This window comes from Miscanthus floridulus, chromosome 2, assembly GCF_019320115.1.
Source record: "Miscanthus floridulus cultivar M001 chromosome 2, ASM1932011v1, whole genome shotgun sequence".
Lineage (NCBI taxonomy): Eukaryota > Viridiplantae > Streptophyta > Magnoliopsida > Poales > Poaceae > Miscanthus > Miscanthus floridulus.
The window spans coordinates 148476538-148492836 of NC_089581.1; the positions used below are offsets into that span (position 1 = coordinate 148476538).

At 42.5% G+C, this 16299-nt stretch overlaps 1 protein-coding gene and 1 pseudogene across 1 annotated transcript; both read left to right on the forward strand.

Annotated features, from left to right (window-relative positions):
• Window positions 1–405: 405 nt before the first annotated feature.
• On the forward strand, window positions 406–2335 carry LOC136540049 (probable enoyl-CoA hydratase 1, peroxisomal). The gene is made up of 3 exons (XM_066532033.1): window positions 406–925; window positions 1395–1677; window positions 2074–2335. Exons 1-3 carry the CDS (start codon window positions 504–506, stop codon window positions 2173–2175), a joined length of 807 nt encoding a protein of 268 aa, XP_066388130.1. The 5' UTR covers window positions 406–503; the 3' UTR covers window positions 2176–2335.
• Window positions 2336–3865: 1530 nt separating this feature from the next.
• On the forward strand, window positions 3866–15147 carry LOC136532648 (uncharacterized; annotated as a pseudogene).
• Window positions 15148–16299: the final 1152 nt, after the last annotated feature.

A 16299-nucleotide genomic window follows, 5' to 3' on the forward strand; every position in this document is an offset into this window, starting at 1 on the left:
TTTTAATCTTGTCTCGGTGCAACACATGAACCGACGACCGTGATGAATTAGATACTAGAGTTGTTTAATTGATCTATTGTCTTGTTCGTAACTTAAACTCCTCGTGACACATGCTTATATGAGTTATAATAGCGTGTGTCTAACTGTATTATAGAGTCCGATTTTAAAGCATATTAAAACATATAACGTAGGATATAAGTTCCGTTGTAACGTATGGATATATTTGCTAATTATAATTTATTCATCAGTTATATAATATGTTAATAATAATATAATGTATATATAAACGAATAAAATTCACAAAACATGAAGGACATGATTTGGATGCTACTGAGTAGTGTTGTCCCATGTGGGATCCATGCGTAGTGTGATCCATTCCAGGCGAGAAGGCAAGTCAAAAGTGGCCGCTAGCAGGAGCATAGAGGCACAGGCCCACAAGGTACCCGTACCCCCGAACTCCGGTACACCAACCCGAGACGCTAACCCAAACCCAATCAGACCGAATGGTCGCCGCATCACCGGACTCCGGCGACCTTATTGAGGTGGAGCCGGCGAGGCCGGGATCTCCGGTTGCCGTGGTGACCATCAACCGGCCGGCGGCGCTCAACGCGCTGACGAAGCCCATGATGATCTCCCTGGCGGCTGCGTTCCGGCGGCTGGGCGCCGACGACGCCGTGGCAGCGGTGGTGCTTGCGGGCCGCGGTCGCGCGTTCTGCTCCGGGGTGGACCTGACGGCGGCGGAGGAGGTGTTCAAGGGCGACGTGAAGGACGTCGCCACTGACCCCGTCGCGCAGATGGAGCTCTGCCGGAAGCCCATCGTCGGCGCCATCGCCGGGTTCGCCGTCACCGCCGGGTTCGAGATCGCCCTAGCTTGCGACATCCTCGTCGCCGGACGCTCCGCCAAGTTCCTGGACACCCACGCCAAGTACGTCTATCGTCCTCCACTTCATACAGATCACGATATGCTCGAATCAGTAAAGTGTTATAACTTAGCTGCTCTCGCGACTAGGATGACAATTAGAGGCACTCTTTGTTAGTTTACTCAATTATTAGTTTTCAGCTAGGCGGTAGCGAAAAAATTCGGTGTTTGGAACTTTGGGATACACGGAAGCTTGGTTGGAAAACTAGAGCTTTCGGTGTTTTTGTTTGGTAATTTTGTAGTAGAACACAAGATTGCCTGAACATAGTTCCACAGAAGCTGTAGTATTGTGCTTTTCAGCTTTGGCCAGAGCACTGAAACACTGCGCACTGCGCTTGTTCTCCAGATCATTACTCAGTACCTTTCCACTTCAATTTATTTATGCCAACCTGGTCTTGTTCTCCAGATCATTACTCAGTACCTTATTCTTCACGTCACTGTTGTGCTCTAATTAATATCTGGTCTTGTGATGTAGGTTTGGGATATTTCCTTCTTGGGGTCTTTCACAGAAGCTTTCTCGCATCATTGGGCCGAACAGAGCAAGGGAAGTGTCACTAACTTGCATGCCTGTTACTGCTGAAATGGCAGAGAGGTGGGGGCTTGTTAATCACGTCGTGGATGACAATGAGGTGCTGAGTAAGGCAATAGAGGTTGCCGAGGCTATTGCGAGGAACAACCGCAAATTAGTTGTATTATACAAATCGGTTATAAATGATGGGTTTAAGCTGGATTTGGAACATGCTCAAGCACTTGAGAAGGTTCGTGCCTGTACATTTTCTGGTACATTTTACTTGCATGCTAACGTTTTTTAAATAAAATTATCTATTTTAGCTGATCTTGTGTGGTAGTTTAACTACAAATGCGTATATATCATTGGAAAACTATGGGTGCTCCATAGGAAATGTTCATCAAACATCCCCAGGGACCTTAACAACGGACACTTCACTTCTCTTTTGGTGATACTGGGCAAAAATTCGAGCTGAATATTTGTTTTTACTAGCTGTTGGTTGATCCTGAAAGCCAGGTGTGGTCTATGGCATTCTATTGGTATTATCAATAGAAATTAGTACAGATTTCCTACATCGTGTCTATTTCACTGACGAGGCTATATTCAGAAAATGCATAAGCTCATATCTTTACTGTTCCAATTTCAGGAAAGAGGTCACAACTATTACAATGGAATGACAAAGGAGCAATTCGCGAATATGCAGAAATTCATCCAGGGCCGGAGTTCTAAAACACCATCAAAGCTGTAGGCTGCTGATGACATTTTCTGTGGTCCATGTACGATGTACAGCTGCTGAAAGCGTGTTCAGTAGTCTGAAAAATAAAGATGCCGGTGTGGCAATATACAGATACCGTCTTCTCATATTATGGAAAGAGACATACTTATACATAAGTTAACTGATCAGTGCTCACGACCTTTCAAACACGTGTTGTAGTTAGCTGCCAACCTGTGTTGCTTTCTCTTTTCTGATGCTAAAACCGATCAGGTGCTGGGATATTTTGTATCTTCCCTGTCTCCCATGTTCCGCAAGTGGTTTAATGGAAAATGGTGTAGTAAGTTGGCTGGTATTGTTGAGGTGTACTCTTGCATCTTACGTAGAACATATTGTTGTAAATTTTGGAAATCTTCGTAAGGATAAATATGTGGGAAATCTTGGCAAGACGAACGCTAAGAAAGCCGCGACAGGTGACACAGAACAAGTGCGGCTGCTAATGTATATTCTTGGCAAAGTTCCAGAGAAGCAGACAACCCCTAAACGGATTGCAACTTTTGAATCTGTGTCACTACAGTGGATCATTTTTCCAACTGAACATTAGATTGGAATATATAAGATTCAAAAGGCTCATGCCTGAAGCCCTGAACACGTCAAGCAACAAGCTCAACGTTGACCGTATCTGTAGAGATGCACTAGCAAAGCTCCTATCACTAGATCTGCAATAGGGCGATGTCCTTAACAGCAACTGGTCCAGATCAACATGTTCCAATGCCTTATTAGTTATTACCCATGTAATGGGTACCCTATTTTCTCCAACCCAAAATTCAATAGTACAGCAACTATATTTCACCACATATGTCATAAACAATAGACTCACAAAAGGATGTCGAACCGATCAACTAGCTGTGTGAATTGGTGTCTCTAAGAGTCTCCAACGACCATCTATAATTTAATTATTAGTACTCTTGTTTTAAAATACGGTCACAGGTTAGAAAGCTAGTGCTAATAATTAACTAAAAATGGTCAATTGAGTGACCGTATTTTAGAAAAAAATATTACTAATAATTAAATTAAAGAGGATATGTGGAAACCATAAGGACAACAACTTGCACACCCTACACTCAACCTTATGTTTGTCTAGGATATTAGGGTCGAGATAGTTGTGACAATGGATCAACACTAATAATAGACACGCTGGAAGGCAAGTAATTAGTGATCCAATTTTGTGAAAACCGTTTTGTCTCTCCTAAAGAACATCTATCTGGTATAGGGTGTCTATTTCTTGGAATTTTATTTTGTAACCCAACTTCTCCATTTCTATTTAATTAAGATTCTTGAAGCGAGAAATTGTTTTTTTGAGTATCCCATAGATCAAATCAAGGGAAAGAAAATTAAAAAGGTCAAAACTGACTTAGAGCATCTCCAAGAGTCTTTAAAAAATTTACTGTCTAAATCATCATTTAAAAAATTTATTTAAGTAAAAATCGCTTTCTATCTCTATACCCTCCAATATTTTTTTTACATCCTGTGCGCCCTATGGAGAGTGATTTTCGCTTTGTATTTTTGATCAGCGAGAAATTCAGAACATGCTCTTAGAAAATATTTTTTCACCAAAATCTCTATCGCACAAGATATACAGAGTCGATTGGAGCTGCTCAACTCCACAGTCAACGTAAGTCAAACATCACCAATCTCAAAGCAACGGCCACGTCAAGGGCGTCAGGGCGAGACAACGTGCTCGCCGTGGACCGTGGTGCCGCCGCGCGCCCGCTCCCCCGCTCCCCTCCGCCTTCCGCGCCCCTGCACTGCTGCCTCCAGTATACTGCGGCGGCGAAGCTTCCAGAATTCCTAGCCTAGGGTTTCTCCGGGCAGCCTTCGATGGGGCCTCCCATCTTCCTCCTCTTCCTCGCCCTCACGGCCGCCGCGGTCGTGTCGTCGGCCGCCCGGCGGGAGGCTTTCCGCCGGGACCCAGGGCACCCGCACTGGCACCATGGCGCTTTCCATGACGTCGAGGGCAGCGTCCGCGCTGACGTCCGCCGCATGCTCCACACCCGAGCAGAGGTACTCCCATCTCTTCTCCGCTTCCTCGCCTTCCACACTAAACCTCTCCGCCGGCGCATCCATGGCTCACGTGTACCAGTGCGATCCGCGAATAGGAGTCCAGTCCGACTAGATTCGATGCATAGTCCCTCATGACGTCCGCCGCATGCTCCACACCCGAGCAGAGGTACTCCCATCTCTTCTCCGCTTCCTCGCCTTCCACACTAAACCTCTCCGCCGGCGCATTCATGGCTCACGTGTACCAGTGCGATCCGCGAATAGGAGCCCAGTTCGACTAGATTCGAGCTGAGTCGGAGCATAGTCCCTCATGACTCTGCTCCCTACGTGGGATCTGCCCTTTGGATTTCATCTCTCCTCGGTGAGATTGACAGCTTTGTTATGAAGTGTGTCGTGCCAATTTATTCAGATTTTTGTCACGTGTACAAGTATAATTACATGATATGGCTGTACAAATCCTGGCTGGAATTGAGGATGGCGGATTACGTTGCTCACCTGAAGTGTTATGGTGTAATCAAGAAGTTGTTACAGTTAAGCTAGTACTTTATATAACAAAAAAGGTCATCAAACCTAGTGTAATCTAGACAACAATCGTTAAGTATTGTCCTTCCTTTTTTTATCTGAAACATGTATGTTATTGTTTTTATTTTTATAGGTTTTCTATGTTTATTTAACTCACCAGGAATGTTCTTCAGGTTCCATTTCAAGTGCCTCTTGAGGTTAATGTTGTTCTTATTGGTTTCAATGGCGATGGAGGGTATAGATACTCTTTGGATGGGCACAAGCTCGAAGAATCCTAAAAGTGGGTTTCCCACTTCACAGGCCCTCTTACTTCGAGACAGGGGAGCCAATTGATATCGAGCATCATATTATGTACAATGTTATAGCGGTAATTCCTCATTTCAGATAATAATGAATTGCTTTTCACAACTGTGTTATCCTATTGTCACCCAGTGCGATTTTTAGGCTGGACAACCGGAGCTGATTTCTCTTGAGAAGTCACTGAAGGAGGCCATGCAACCTGCAGGAACTTCAAGAGATGTAAGCAGGAATATATTATTTTCCTATACAGTGATCATTAACAGCTGTTCATAATTGTCACAATACACTCTCTAACTATTTTGTCCCTCACAGAGTGAATATGGCAGGGAATTGCCTCTATTTGAAGTAGAAGCGACTGCAGTGGAATCGATATTTCAGAGGCTATACTCATTCATTTTTGACACGGAGCCTGGTTATCCTGCAAACGAGATGGATAGGCCTGTTCCTGTTGCGATATTTGTTGTTAATTTTGATAAGGTGAAACCCTGTATCACCCCCCTCTTGATTGTATTGTCTGCTTCCTGTTTGTACTTTGTGCTCTGATGCCTGCATGCAAATTTTAGATTATAGAAAGTGCAGTCCTTCATGGCTATATAGGAGTCAAGATGCAATATCTTGTTTCATCGTCCTGTACTTTATAGGAAACAGTACATGAGAAGTTGAGAAACTTATTGAAATATACATAATAACAACTGTTCTTGGATATTTGTAATAAAAAATCCACCAGCGGGAAAATGTATCCTTAATAAGAGGCGAAACTCTCACCTTTTACAGATTAAAGTCTATCGTAATTTCCCCCATTGAAACTAATTTATTCTCCTCAAAGGACATTTAGATAGTCCTTTCAGCTTCCTTACTTTCTGTAACATCTGGGAAATATCCAGAGTTGAATCTTACAAGATTTTGATCCAAGCTCCACAATCCTTACTTTACTAAGGAGAAAACTAGTGCTCTTAATCTTCATCTTCCTTTCTTATTCTTTTGAGATTTGTAACTAACATGGTACATATTTTCCTTGGCAGGTTAGAATGGATCCTCGAAACAAAGAAGTTAATCTTGATAGTTTAATGTATGGTACAATTGGTGGACTAACAGAACAAGAACTAAAAAAACAAGAAGCAGAATACATTTACCGTTACCGTTACAATGGCGGTGGGGCAACTCAAGTTTGGCTAAGTTCTGGAAGGTGATAATTGTTCTAACCTGCTACTATTTTGTTACAACTTACAAGTTACAGTGAAGCTTCTCTGCTTCCCTATCAAAAAGCCACATTTTCATTCACCACTAGAAGTATCCAGTGCAAAGAGCTCCCGCTCTGTGCGGGGTCTGGGGAAGGGTGTCAGTGGCAAGCCTTACCCTCGCATGTGCAATGCGAGGAGACCGCGACTCGAACCCGGGACCTTCCGGTCACAGGCGGTAAGACTCTACCGCTTGCACCAGGCCCGCCCTTCATTCATTCACTACTAGAAGTGAAGTAAATTAATCCTGTTGTGGAGGTGTGACCACATGGTCAGTACAGGAGCGATTCAAAGAGTAATCTCGGGAAAACAAACAAGCATTACCATTTTGAAGTATTGACTGCTTCATTTCATAACAATCATGAAATTATACTTTTTTTCTTTTTTTTGGACACGTGTCCCTTTTCAATTTCATGATGTGTAGATGTGAACCATCACGCAATCGCACAGTTACATGGTACAATCGCATATCTTTACAAAAATAAAATGGCTGTATTAGCGCTATAGCTCTTAAGTCTTAACACCATTAATTTGTACTCAGGCTCCTTTTTCTATACTTACGCAGCTTCAAGGATAGCGCACAAGATTTAATTTGTATCAGTTGTTATTCTTACTTCATATAATTAGTTTGTCTCCTTAACCAGCCATTGTGACCAGTGAACTAGGAGACTTGAGTCTTGTAAAATGTTGCACACACTAAATGAGGTTGGGGTTATGTCAGAAAGGTGTAGGTATGTATCTTCTTGAAAGAGAAAATTGCATATTTGCCAGCCAAAACAGTGGGCTTCGCAGATTTGCCATGCTAATCGTGGGTTTCGTAAAAATGCCAGCCAAAACATGTGCTTTTTGTTTCCTCTGCCATTTTACCTTTTTTTCTCCTTTCCTTTATCTCTCCTAAAATTAGCCACGCAGAAGGACAAATTGTTCCTGGGGCAAATTCACTCTCCTGGAACCAAATCAACAATCAATCGGTCGTTCACTTCGTCTCCCCACTGCTAGAAGGTGACAAGGTGCTGCGGCTCTTCAGGTTCGGGCAGCAGCGCGCGGCCTAGGAGGCAGCAGATGTAGCAAGCAGGCAGCATGCCGCCGGTGCCGGGGACACGCTGTGGAATGCCGCGACGTGTGCCCTCTGGTAAGCCAAGAGCCTGCTGCTTTTCTCCCGTGACGACCCTACCCAGTGGCTGTGCCACACGCTGATGACATTGGAGAGGGAAACCATGGGCCTTGGTGAGTTCCTGAAGCTGCTCGATCTTGAAATCAGAACCGCCTGATCTATGGATTTTAGGCGGGGGGAAGCATCGGGCGGCGGGGGCGCCATTGTTCATAGGGTCGGGCAGACGACAATCGTCCAGATGAGCGGCGGGGAGACAAGCCAAAGACTGATTGATCGTCTGATTCGGTTCCGCGAATTTGTTCTAGGGGCAATTTTGTCCTTCTGTGTGGCTGATTTTAGGAGAAATAAAGGGAAAAGAGAAAAAGAGGTAAAATGGCAGAGAAAACAAGAAGCACATGTTTTGACTGGCATTTTTACAAGCCTATAGAAAATCAAATAAAAGGAACGTCTTTTCATTCCCGAAACATCAAATGGAAAAGAACGGGGTGTATTTGTTACTTCTAACATCTCTAGTAGACGTAAGGCTAGTTTGCATCTTTATAATCAGGTTCCACCAAGCACAGTGTGAATCCTTCTCTTTTCTCTCTGATAAGCATAGATATTGTAGCAATTCTATTTTCTTTATATTATCATGGGAACTTGGAGGGCAAACCTGGCACAGTGCTGAGTCTCTCCACTTTGTCCTGGAGGTCGTGGTTCTAATCAACCTCCTTGCAAAATAAGCAAGGGTAAGGCTAACTAACAATTCCCTACATCCCACCTTGTGTCAAAATAAGAGAGAATTTCTTGTGTGCCATTAAAAAATTGCTCTCCCATCTCTGCCACAAAAAAGTGTGTTTTCCTCTGGTACCACAATTTAAGTTTCTTTTACCTCAACTACCATTTCCATCTGTTTTTGGTGACTTGGGCGTTAGCTGTAACGGGAAAAGACCAAATTGCCTCTGTGTGCTGTAGGTTCCTGCTAGATTTCGTTTCCCTTCTATGCCACTCATTGATGAAGCACTGCTGCTGCTTTTCTATGTAATATATAGCAGCAGGATTGAAAGAAACTACTCCAAATCAACAAGACTACTAGAAATTAGTACTCTTACATTGCCAGAAGCTCACCACAAATTCCACAAAAGCTCCTTGGAATAGCATTAGCAGAACAGGCTTAATTACCTTTGATACTTCACCCTGGTTCCCTAAGACCACCATAATTTACTGATCACAACTCCTTTGTACCGAGACAACAAACAAGATCTTAGAAGAAACCGCAGTCTGCAGCTAATCTAATGACATCCAAACCCAACCTAACACTAGAGCCAGTAGTGCTCGTTGTAGCACTGGTGATCAGAAATCAAGCAGATGCTAGTGCTACCCTACCACTGTCGTGCCTGTAGACCACAGGCGAGCGGAGCGAGCTTTGCGGCCTTGTGGGGACGCCGTCATTAGGCGGAAGCAGCCATCTCTAGGGACGGGGACGTGAGAAGCTCCACCACATGTCCCAGCCTTGTCCGCATCGGAGCCTCCCATTTACCCATTTGGGAATGCTTCCTCGTGGCTGCGTCTGGAAGAGCAGGCGGCAGGGACAAGGAGGTGCTGACCAGGATCGGCAGGGAGATGCGCTCCATGGAGCTGGGGGCGATGGCGCAGATGGGCATGGGGGCTTCAGCCATCGCAGTAGTGGGCGACCGCATCACGGCATGGATGGAGAAGAGGGAGCCGATGGGGCACTCGTGCCAGCCAGGGCAGCCACGGTCGGGGCGGTGCCTGATGGCAGCGCGGTGGCGTTGAGGGGGCCGGCGGCGCGGACGCATGGGTTCCCCTGACCTGAGCGCTCCATCGACCTGAATGTCTAACTGGCGTCCGACGGAATGGAATCTATTAGCAACCTACAACACACAGCGGTAAATTTGTCTTTTGCCATCCACTTAAGTCCAAGTCAGCAAAAACAAACGGTAGTGGTCTGGAGATAGAAAAAACTTGATTTGTGGTACCAGAGGGAAACACACTTTTTTTATTGCAGAGATGGGGGAGCAACTTTTTTTTGGGTGGCACACAGGGAATCCTCTCTCAAAATAAGCACAGGGTACACCCCCTTTACATTATCATGGGAACTTCTGGCCTTTAAAGGGAAGGTGTCAAGGTCATAAGTTTAGTCTTGCCAATTGCGTGATCGGTTTGCAGCTATATCCACACCCCATCTTGTAGTCATTCCCATCAGTGTACTCAGCTATGTAGAGGAAATAATATTTAGATGATTGTTTTCCATGATTACTTTATAAAGTCATGTATTTTGCATATTTAACTGCCTGTAAATCTAGCTGAAATTCAGATATATTTTGTGTTATTTGGTCGTTACCATGTGCCAACAATTATAACGGATAGGTAAACCGAGAGACTTAGAACTGTGCAGAGAAAGGAGGAAGCAATGATGGCTTCCACTATATGGGATAAGGTCGAGATTTGAACAAGGAAAAAAAATTGACACGGGTTTTATGATTTGTTTACTTGCATGCCATAGATAATTTCAAGTGTATGACCTTGTCCATAAGGAATGCTTGTGTAGAGCTGCCGTACCAGACCATTATTCATTGCACTTTGGAGTTGTTTTCTTTTATGATGCACTTCAATTGCTCAGGCAGCTTTAAGTTATTTGTGCTCTAAACTCCCACTGGATTGGCCTCTGCAGATTTGTTGTAGTAGATCTTTCAGCAGGCCCTTGTACATATGGGAAAATAGAAACTGAAGAAGGCAGTGTCAGCTATAGGTCAATGCCACGGCTATCACAAATAATCTTCCCAAGAGGACTTGCTGCCCCAAGTGCTAGTTCAACGCAAGATATTTTCATTGGGCAGCTCGGAGGTTTAATTTCAACTACCATTGAGCATGTGATAGCTCCTGATATAAGGTATTTTCAGAAAGTAGAAATACCTTGCTTCATTCAAAGTTTCTTCATTATTTGAAACTGTCAGAATATTTTATCTTGATCGGATGAAGTATTCACAGCAAGCAGTTGGTATTTGTATTGTTCACTTTTCAGCGTTTTTATTGGAAACATGTGATGCTACCTTGGTACCTGTGTATGGCCAATCGTCTTTAGTTCCTCATGCATATCTTTGTCTGTTAACGTCCTGGCTAACTAGTCACTCTGTCTTGTATGATTGTACTCAATGTCTAACAACTTATCACCTAACCTAATGAATTACAGATTGGCGTTTTATATTTGTCTTCCATCAATGCCTCTAACTTTGCAAAAAAGGACAACAAATGATAGCTAACTTTGCAAATAAGGACAAAAAATGAACAAGTTATAGATGAATTACAACTTATGCTAACTCAAGGCATTTCTAGATTATGTTGGTCATGCGATACATGATATCTAGCATTCTAGCTCAACCTATGTTTTAGATGTCATGAATTCTTCTTCTTTTTTTAATTATTCTAATGTTACCCTTTTTTTTTTTTTTGCATTCCAGATTCGAAACTGTTGACATGGCAGTGAGGTTGCTTGTACCTATTATTGTGCTACAGAACCACAATAGGTACAACATTCTTCAAGAAGGCCATAACTATAGCATAGATGTTCAAGCTATAGAAAGGGAGGTTAGTTGACTTTTCTTGTATGAGTTTTTATGTTTCTGAAGCTACATGGGTTCATGGTTGCCTTGCCAGTGTACTAGTTAAGACTAAAGACTATTTATTTGGGACATCAAAACTAGTCCTGAATAGGGAACACAGATGCTCTGCTAGCACAACTTGCAATTAGTGTTAATTCCAGCATAGTTTACTATCAATCAGCTTTGCTGCTTCAAATCCATATGCGAACAGTTTTTCATCATCAAAACGACTTACCAGTTACAAGGAACAATGTTTTGTGGCAAATGCAATAAATTGTTAAATTGTTTTCCTCTGTCTATCTAATTACCATATGCATTATCCTTTAGGAGAGTGTATAGTAACAATCTGTGCTCGAGTTGCTATCTTGTTAAAATTAACCAGATTATGAGCTAGTCTGTCAAATTAGTGCATATTAGGGCCTGTTTGGTAGAGCTTCACTCCCTGATCCTTGGATCCAGCTCCTTGATTCTGTTGGAGTGATTCAAGTTGATTCTGGTGGGGGACCAAGGTGGGGAGCAGGTGAGAATGGAGCGGTTTTTACCTCCCACCGCTTCCAGTGTAAATGGAGAAGTGATTATTTTCTGCTCCCCACCAGAATCTGTGTGGGATTTTGCTGTTTGATTGAGGAGTGATTCTCGTGGAGAATCTGCTCCAAGGAGCGCTGCCAAACGACCCCTTAGCTGAAAAAGAATATCAGTACAATTAGATGGCTTAACCTACGCGACATATCCTGGACAAATTATGTTTTTGCTGGTTTTGTACAGCAAAGAACCACATATGGTTTGTTGATTAGGATCCATATATTATATATAGTCTATTTTCTTTCAACTTGTGACCTGGATTATTACATGCCATTATGCATCCTCCACATTTTCTTAGAAGTTCACATTTTTCAGGTTAAAAAGATGGTCCACCCTGGTCAGGAGGTAATAATAATTTCAGGTTCGCATGCGCTGCACCAACACGAAAAGTTAGCTGTTGCAGTTTCCAAAGCAACACGTAGCCATTCTCTTCATGAAACAAAGAGTGATGGCCGATTTCATGTCCGTACCAAAACTTACTTGGATGGAGCAATACTTAAAGAGGTCTGTTGGATTTTGGCTTTATCCAAGTGATCATGTTTGAACTGCAGAAGAAATTTGCAATCGTTGCTAGTGCACATACCTGCAGGTTTTGTATGCTTTCTGTATGCTTAAACAAAATGGACACTTCTGGCAGTCTTTATATTTTTTACATTGTCCAATTTTCACATTTTGCATATACTAATGTCTAAATGAGAATTTGGCACACAGAGAAGTAGGCTTGGATTTACGTTAAAAAAGAAGTAGGCTTGGATTCACCTGACCTGCCATCTATCATATAGCTGTTTAATCATGCCTTAAGGATAAAAAAGTACAATTGTATGATTCATAATCTTCATCTCCTGATTATATACTTTTGTAATGGGAAAGGATTGAATCAAGTGCAAATAACAGACATGTTCTCACCAAATGTAAAAGGCCATCATCAAATGGATGTGTTACTGAGTTTCTTGAAGTAAAACTCAGTTTCAAGATGGTGCAGAGTAGGAGAATTGTAAAGATCGGTCTAAATTTCTTCTTGTCTTAAATTTTGAATGCAGCATTGCAATGATGTGCTCTCGACATATACAGGAAATGGAGCGGTCTGCTGATGTGCTGTCTGCTGGTTTATTAGAAGTTGCAAATCCTTCTCTCTCAAGTAGATTCTTCCTAAAGCAGGTGCATAATATGTTCTGTCTGATATATCCTGCAAGCTAGCATCTGTTTCATGAGCCTCTATACTAAATATTTTCCTACTTTTATTTATATGAGTGGTCTTATGGATTTTTTTATTGTGATTTTTTGGCATTGGCTACAGCATTGGACCGATGGAGAAGATGATGTAAAAGATTCTATTAAGCACAAGCCCTTGTGGGAATCTTACATGCCCAAAAATAAGAAAGAAAGGAGAGGAACTGGAAAGAAGAAACATGGAAGTCTGTACAGAACTTATGGGACCAGAGTGATCCCAGTGTAAGCTTCACTTGCATGGGCAGGCGCCTCTTCCCCCTCTATCTCTCCATCTCTAGCAGAACATGGTTACAAAATAAATCTATCATGCCTCAAAATTTAATTCTGACAATGATCTAAAATTTGACCCTTTTTCTTAATAACCCTTCAGTTTTGTATTATCACTGGCCGATGTCGATGCTGAACTTCTCATGGAAGAGGAAAGTCTTGTTTGGGCAAGTAAAGATGTTGTTATTGTGCTTGAGCATAACAATGAAAAGATTCCTCTAAGGTATTTTTGTGTTTCTGTCAGGCAAAGATATTTCATGAATTCTTGTATGTACTGCATTGCTCAAGTTACTTCTATATTTAATTCTTTATATCATCCATTTGCTGTCACAGCTATGTGTCAGAAACGACTAGGCAGTTTGTTCTTCCGTCTCTCGCACAGCGCCACATCTTGGCTGGTCTGGCGTCAGCAGTTGGCGGTCTGAGTGCACCATATGAAAGGGCATCACGTATTCATGAAAGACATGTAGTGAACTGGCTGTGGGCTGCAGGCTGTCATCCGTTTGGGCCATTCTCAAACTCCTCCCAGATCAGTCAAATTCTCCAGGATGTAGCACTGGTAATGTTATCAGCAATAATTTTTCATTTCTATGAAATGTACAATGAGCAGGCAGGGAGCGAGGGTGGTCAATGCTTCCTATTTTTAAGTGAGGTTTAAAGTACAAAAGCTGTTCATGCTTCCTATGGTTTGCACAGTGCATAGGTATGCAAACTGACCCAAAAAAGAAGAAGAGATCAAACTATGTCCCAATTGCTTGTGTCCGAGTTTTGCCAGTTTCAAATTTTTGGATCAACATAACATGGCTATGCAATGCATCCAATTATCCAAATCCAAGAAATCTTGGTACTGTCGTCGCATAATTTTTTAGTTTGTTGATATTTCAATGGCATAATTTTTTTTTCTGTGCTTTCATATCCACTACCACTATGTAACCCATGTTTTAATGTGTGTAGAGAACTACAATTTATGCTCAAGTCGATGCTGCTCTTCGCAAAATAAGAGACACATCAGAGGTCCTACGTGCAATTCAGCGTACATTTATTCACCTATTTCCTCAATTGCACAGAAAGTATAACTACTATCTCTGGTCTGGTGCAGTTTGTCCAATCTTTTGCATCAGAGCATCTTAAGACGCCATTAGGAGAACTTGTGAAAGGTAATAAAAACAAGTCCACCACTGAGTTATGGGTAGAGAAATTCTATAAGAAGGTAACCACTCTTCCGGAGCCTTTCCCCCATGATCTTGTTGAGAAGTTAGAAGAGTACCTGGATGTAAGTATATATCTCATATATTGCATAAGTGTACTTTCATGATGAAAGATGCATATATATGTTCTGATTTTCCTTAATCTATGATGCCCTTGTAGAAACTTGAAGGGCAACTCGTGGACTTGTCTTCCTTGCTGTATGACCACCGGCTGGTGGATGCATATCAAAACAGTACCGACATCCTGCAAAGCACTATATTTACACAACAGTATGTTTATACAGAGATGCTAGATTTGCTCATTTGCACCTGGCTACTCTTTTTGGCTGTCTTTTTGAAACTTGCTGTTTTCATTCTGTTTCATTCGAATCATTTTTACCCTTTTTTTTTTCTCTTGACAGGTATGTGGAACGTGTTCTAGCTAACGAGAGAGACAGGATGAAATGCTGTAGCATTGAATATAGTCATCCAAAGCAGTCATCCCAGGCTTTTGTCTATGGAGGGATCCTTCTGGCTGGATTTCTTGTGTATTCACTGGTCATTTTCTTCTCTTCACCTGTTCGCTAATTTTATGCCCAGATGCAGAAAGTCGTGGATGCTTTATGGTAAGCTAGGTTTGTCTGGGCTGTCAATCTTCACGAGGGAATGATCTAAATTGTGTTGGATACAGAGGGCTTCGGCACAGTTTGAGTGCTATTTTTCGATACACAAGCAGTCAGATGGCTGATATATGTAAGTGACTCATTTGCCCGCGATAAGCTATAGTCGATTTCGCATAAGAGCTGGTGCGGGCTACGAAAATATGAAATAGTTTCCCCCCATTTTGCAACTTGTGACTGACAGAAACCCGTTTGTTAATAAACCCCCCAGTTTCTTGAGAACTAGCCAGCAGACATGTTGTGGCCTTGGAGTTGTGCAAGGGCAAGTAGTCACTTTATTTCATGGCAAAATTTCTGAAAAATTATGTTCCATGGCTCGTGTATTTTTTCCACCTTTTGAAAATTGCCTGAAACTTGTCTAATTTTCTTTGACTTAATTCGTAGAAAGCTCATCTAGAAGGGTATGAAAGTCGCTTCATTGTAATCAATACTTTTTGGGAACTCGTGGGAAATTGCAGGTGTCAGTTTTTAAAACCTTCTAAATTTGAACTTTCAGCTCGCAAACTCGGTTTGAAGACTTGGCTGTGATCCGGTTTTGTGCTGTTTTGAATTATGCAACTTTCAATGTTCTTGACTTTCTCACGTATTTCGGGCCTGTTGGCAGCGGCTGCGGCTTGAAACCGCAGCGAACAGGCTTTTCATTCTCTGAACATGTGAGAAGTGAGAAGTGAGTTAGATGGTGGACATCCACCGCGGATTCGTCGAATCTGGTGATGAGATACCGGCTCAAGCTCGAGGATCAGCAATTCTGAGTCGATGACCTCCCTCCGTCCTATAATATATTGTATTCTAGCATTTAAAATATCCTTAAATATAATGCATCTTAGAAAACAAAAATCAATTTTACATTAATTACTTTTCATTTACCGACCAATCATCATTAATCACATTGACGATAGTGTCTGATTAGGAGATAAAATAATAGTACACACATCTTTTATGATCTATTTTAGTTTGTCTTAAAATTCTTAAAATGTATTATATTACAGGACAGAGGGAATAGTACTCGACGAAGGTGGTGTGGAATCACCACAATCAAACTCCCTGCTAATGCTACCATTAAGGCGTTCGTGATGCCTCGCTTCACTCACTGCCGCATGCGCCGCTAGCCTAAAAACACAAAATCAACTTCCGCATGTCTTTGTCTGCTCTACTCCTGCCCTTACCCCTTCTGCGCTTCTCATCCCCTGTCGTAGCGCACCAATGCTCGGTGTCCTCCCCCAGCTGGAGCCCCTAATGCATGCAGATCTGATGGCCCTCTCCCCCCACCCCTATGAGATCTATGGAGCACGAGCGAGATCTACTCGCATCCGGCGAGATCCATGGAGGTGGCGCGGTAGTGTTGCATGGGAGTGGACGGCTCTCCTCCACCTCGGC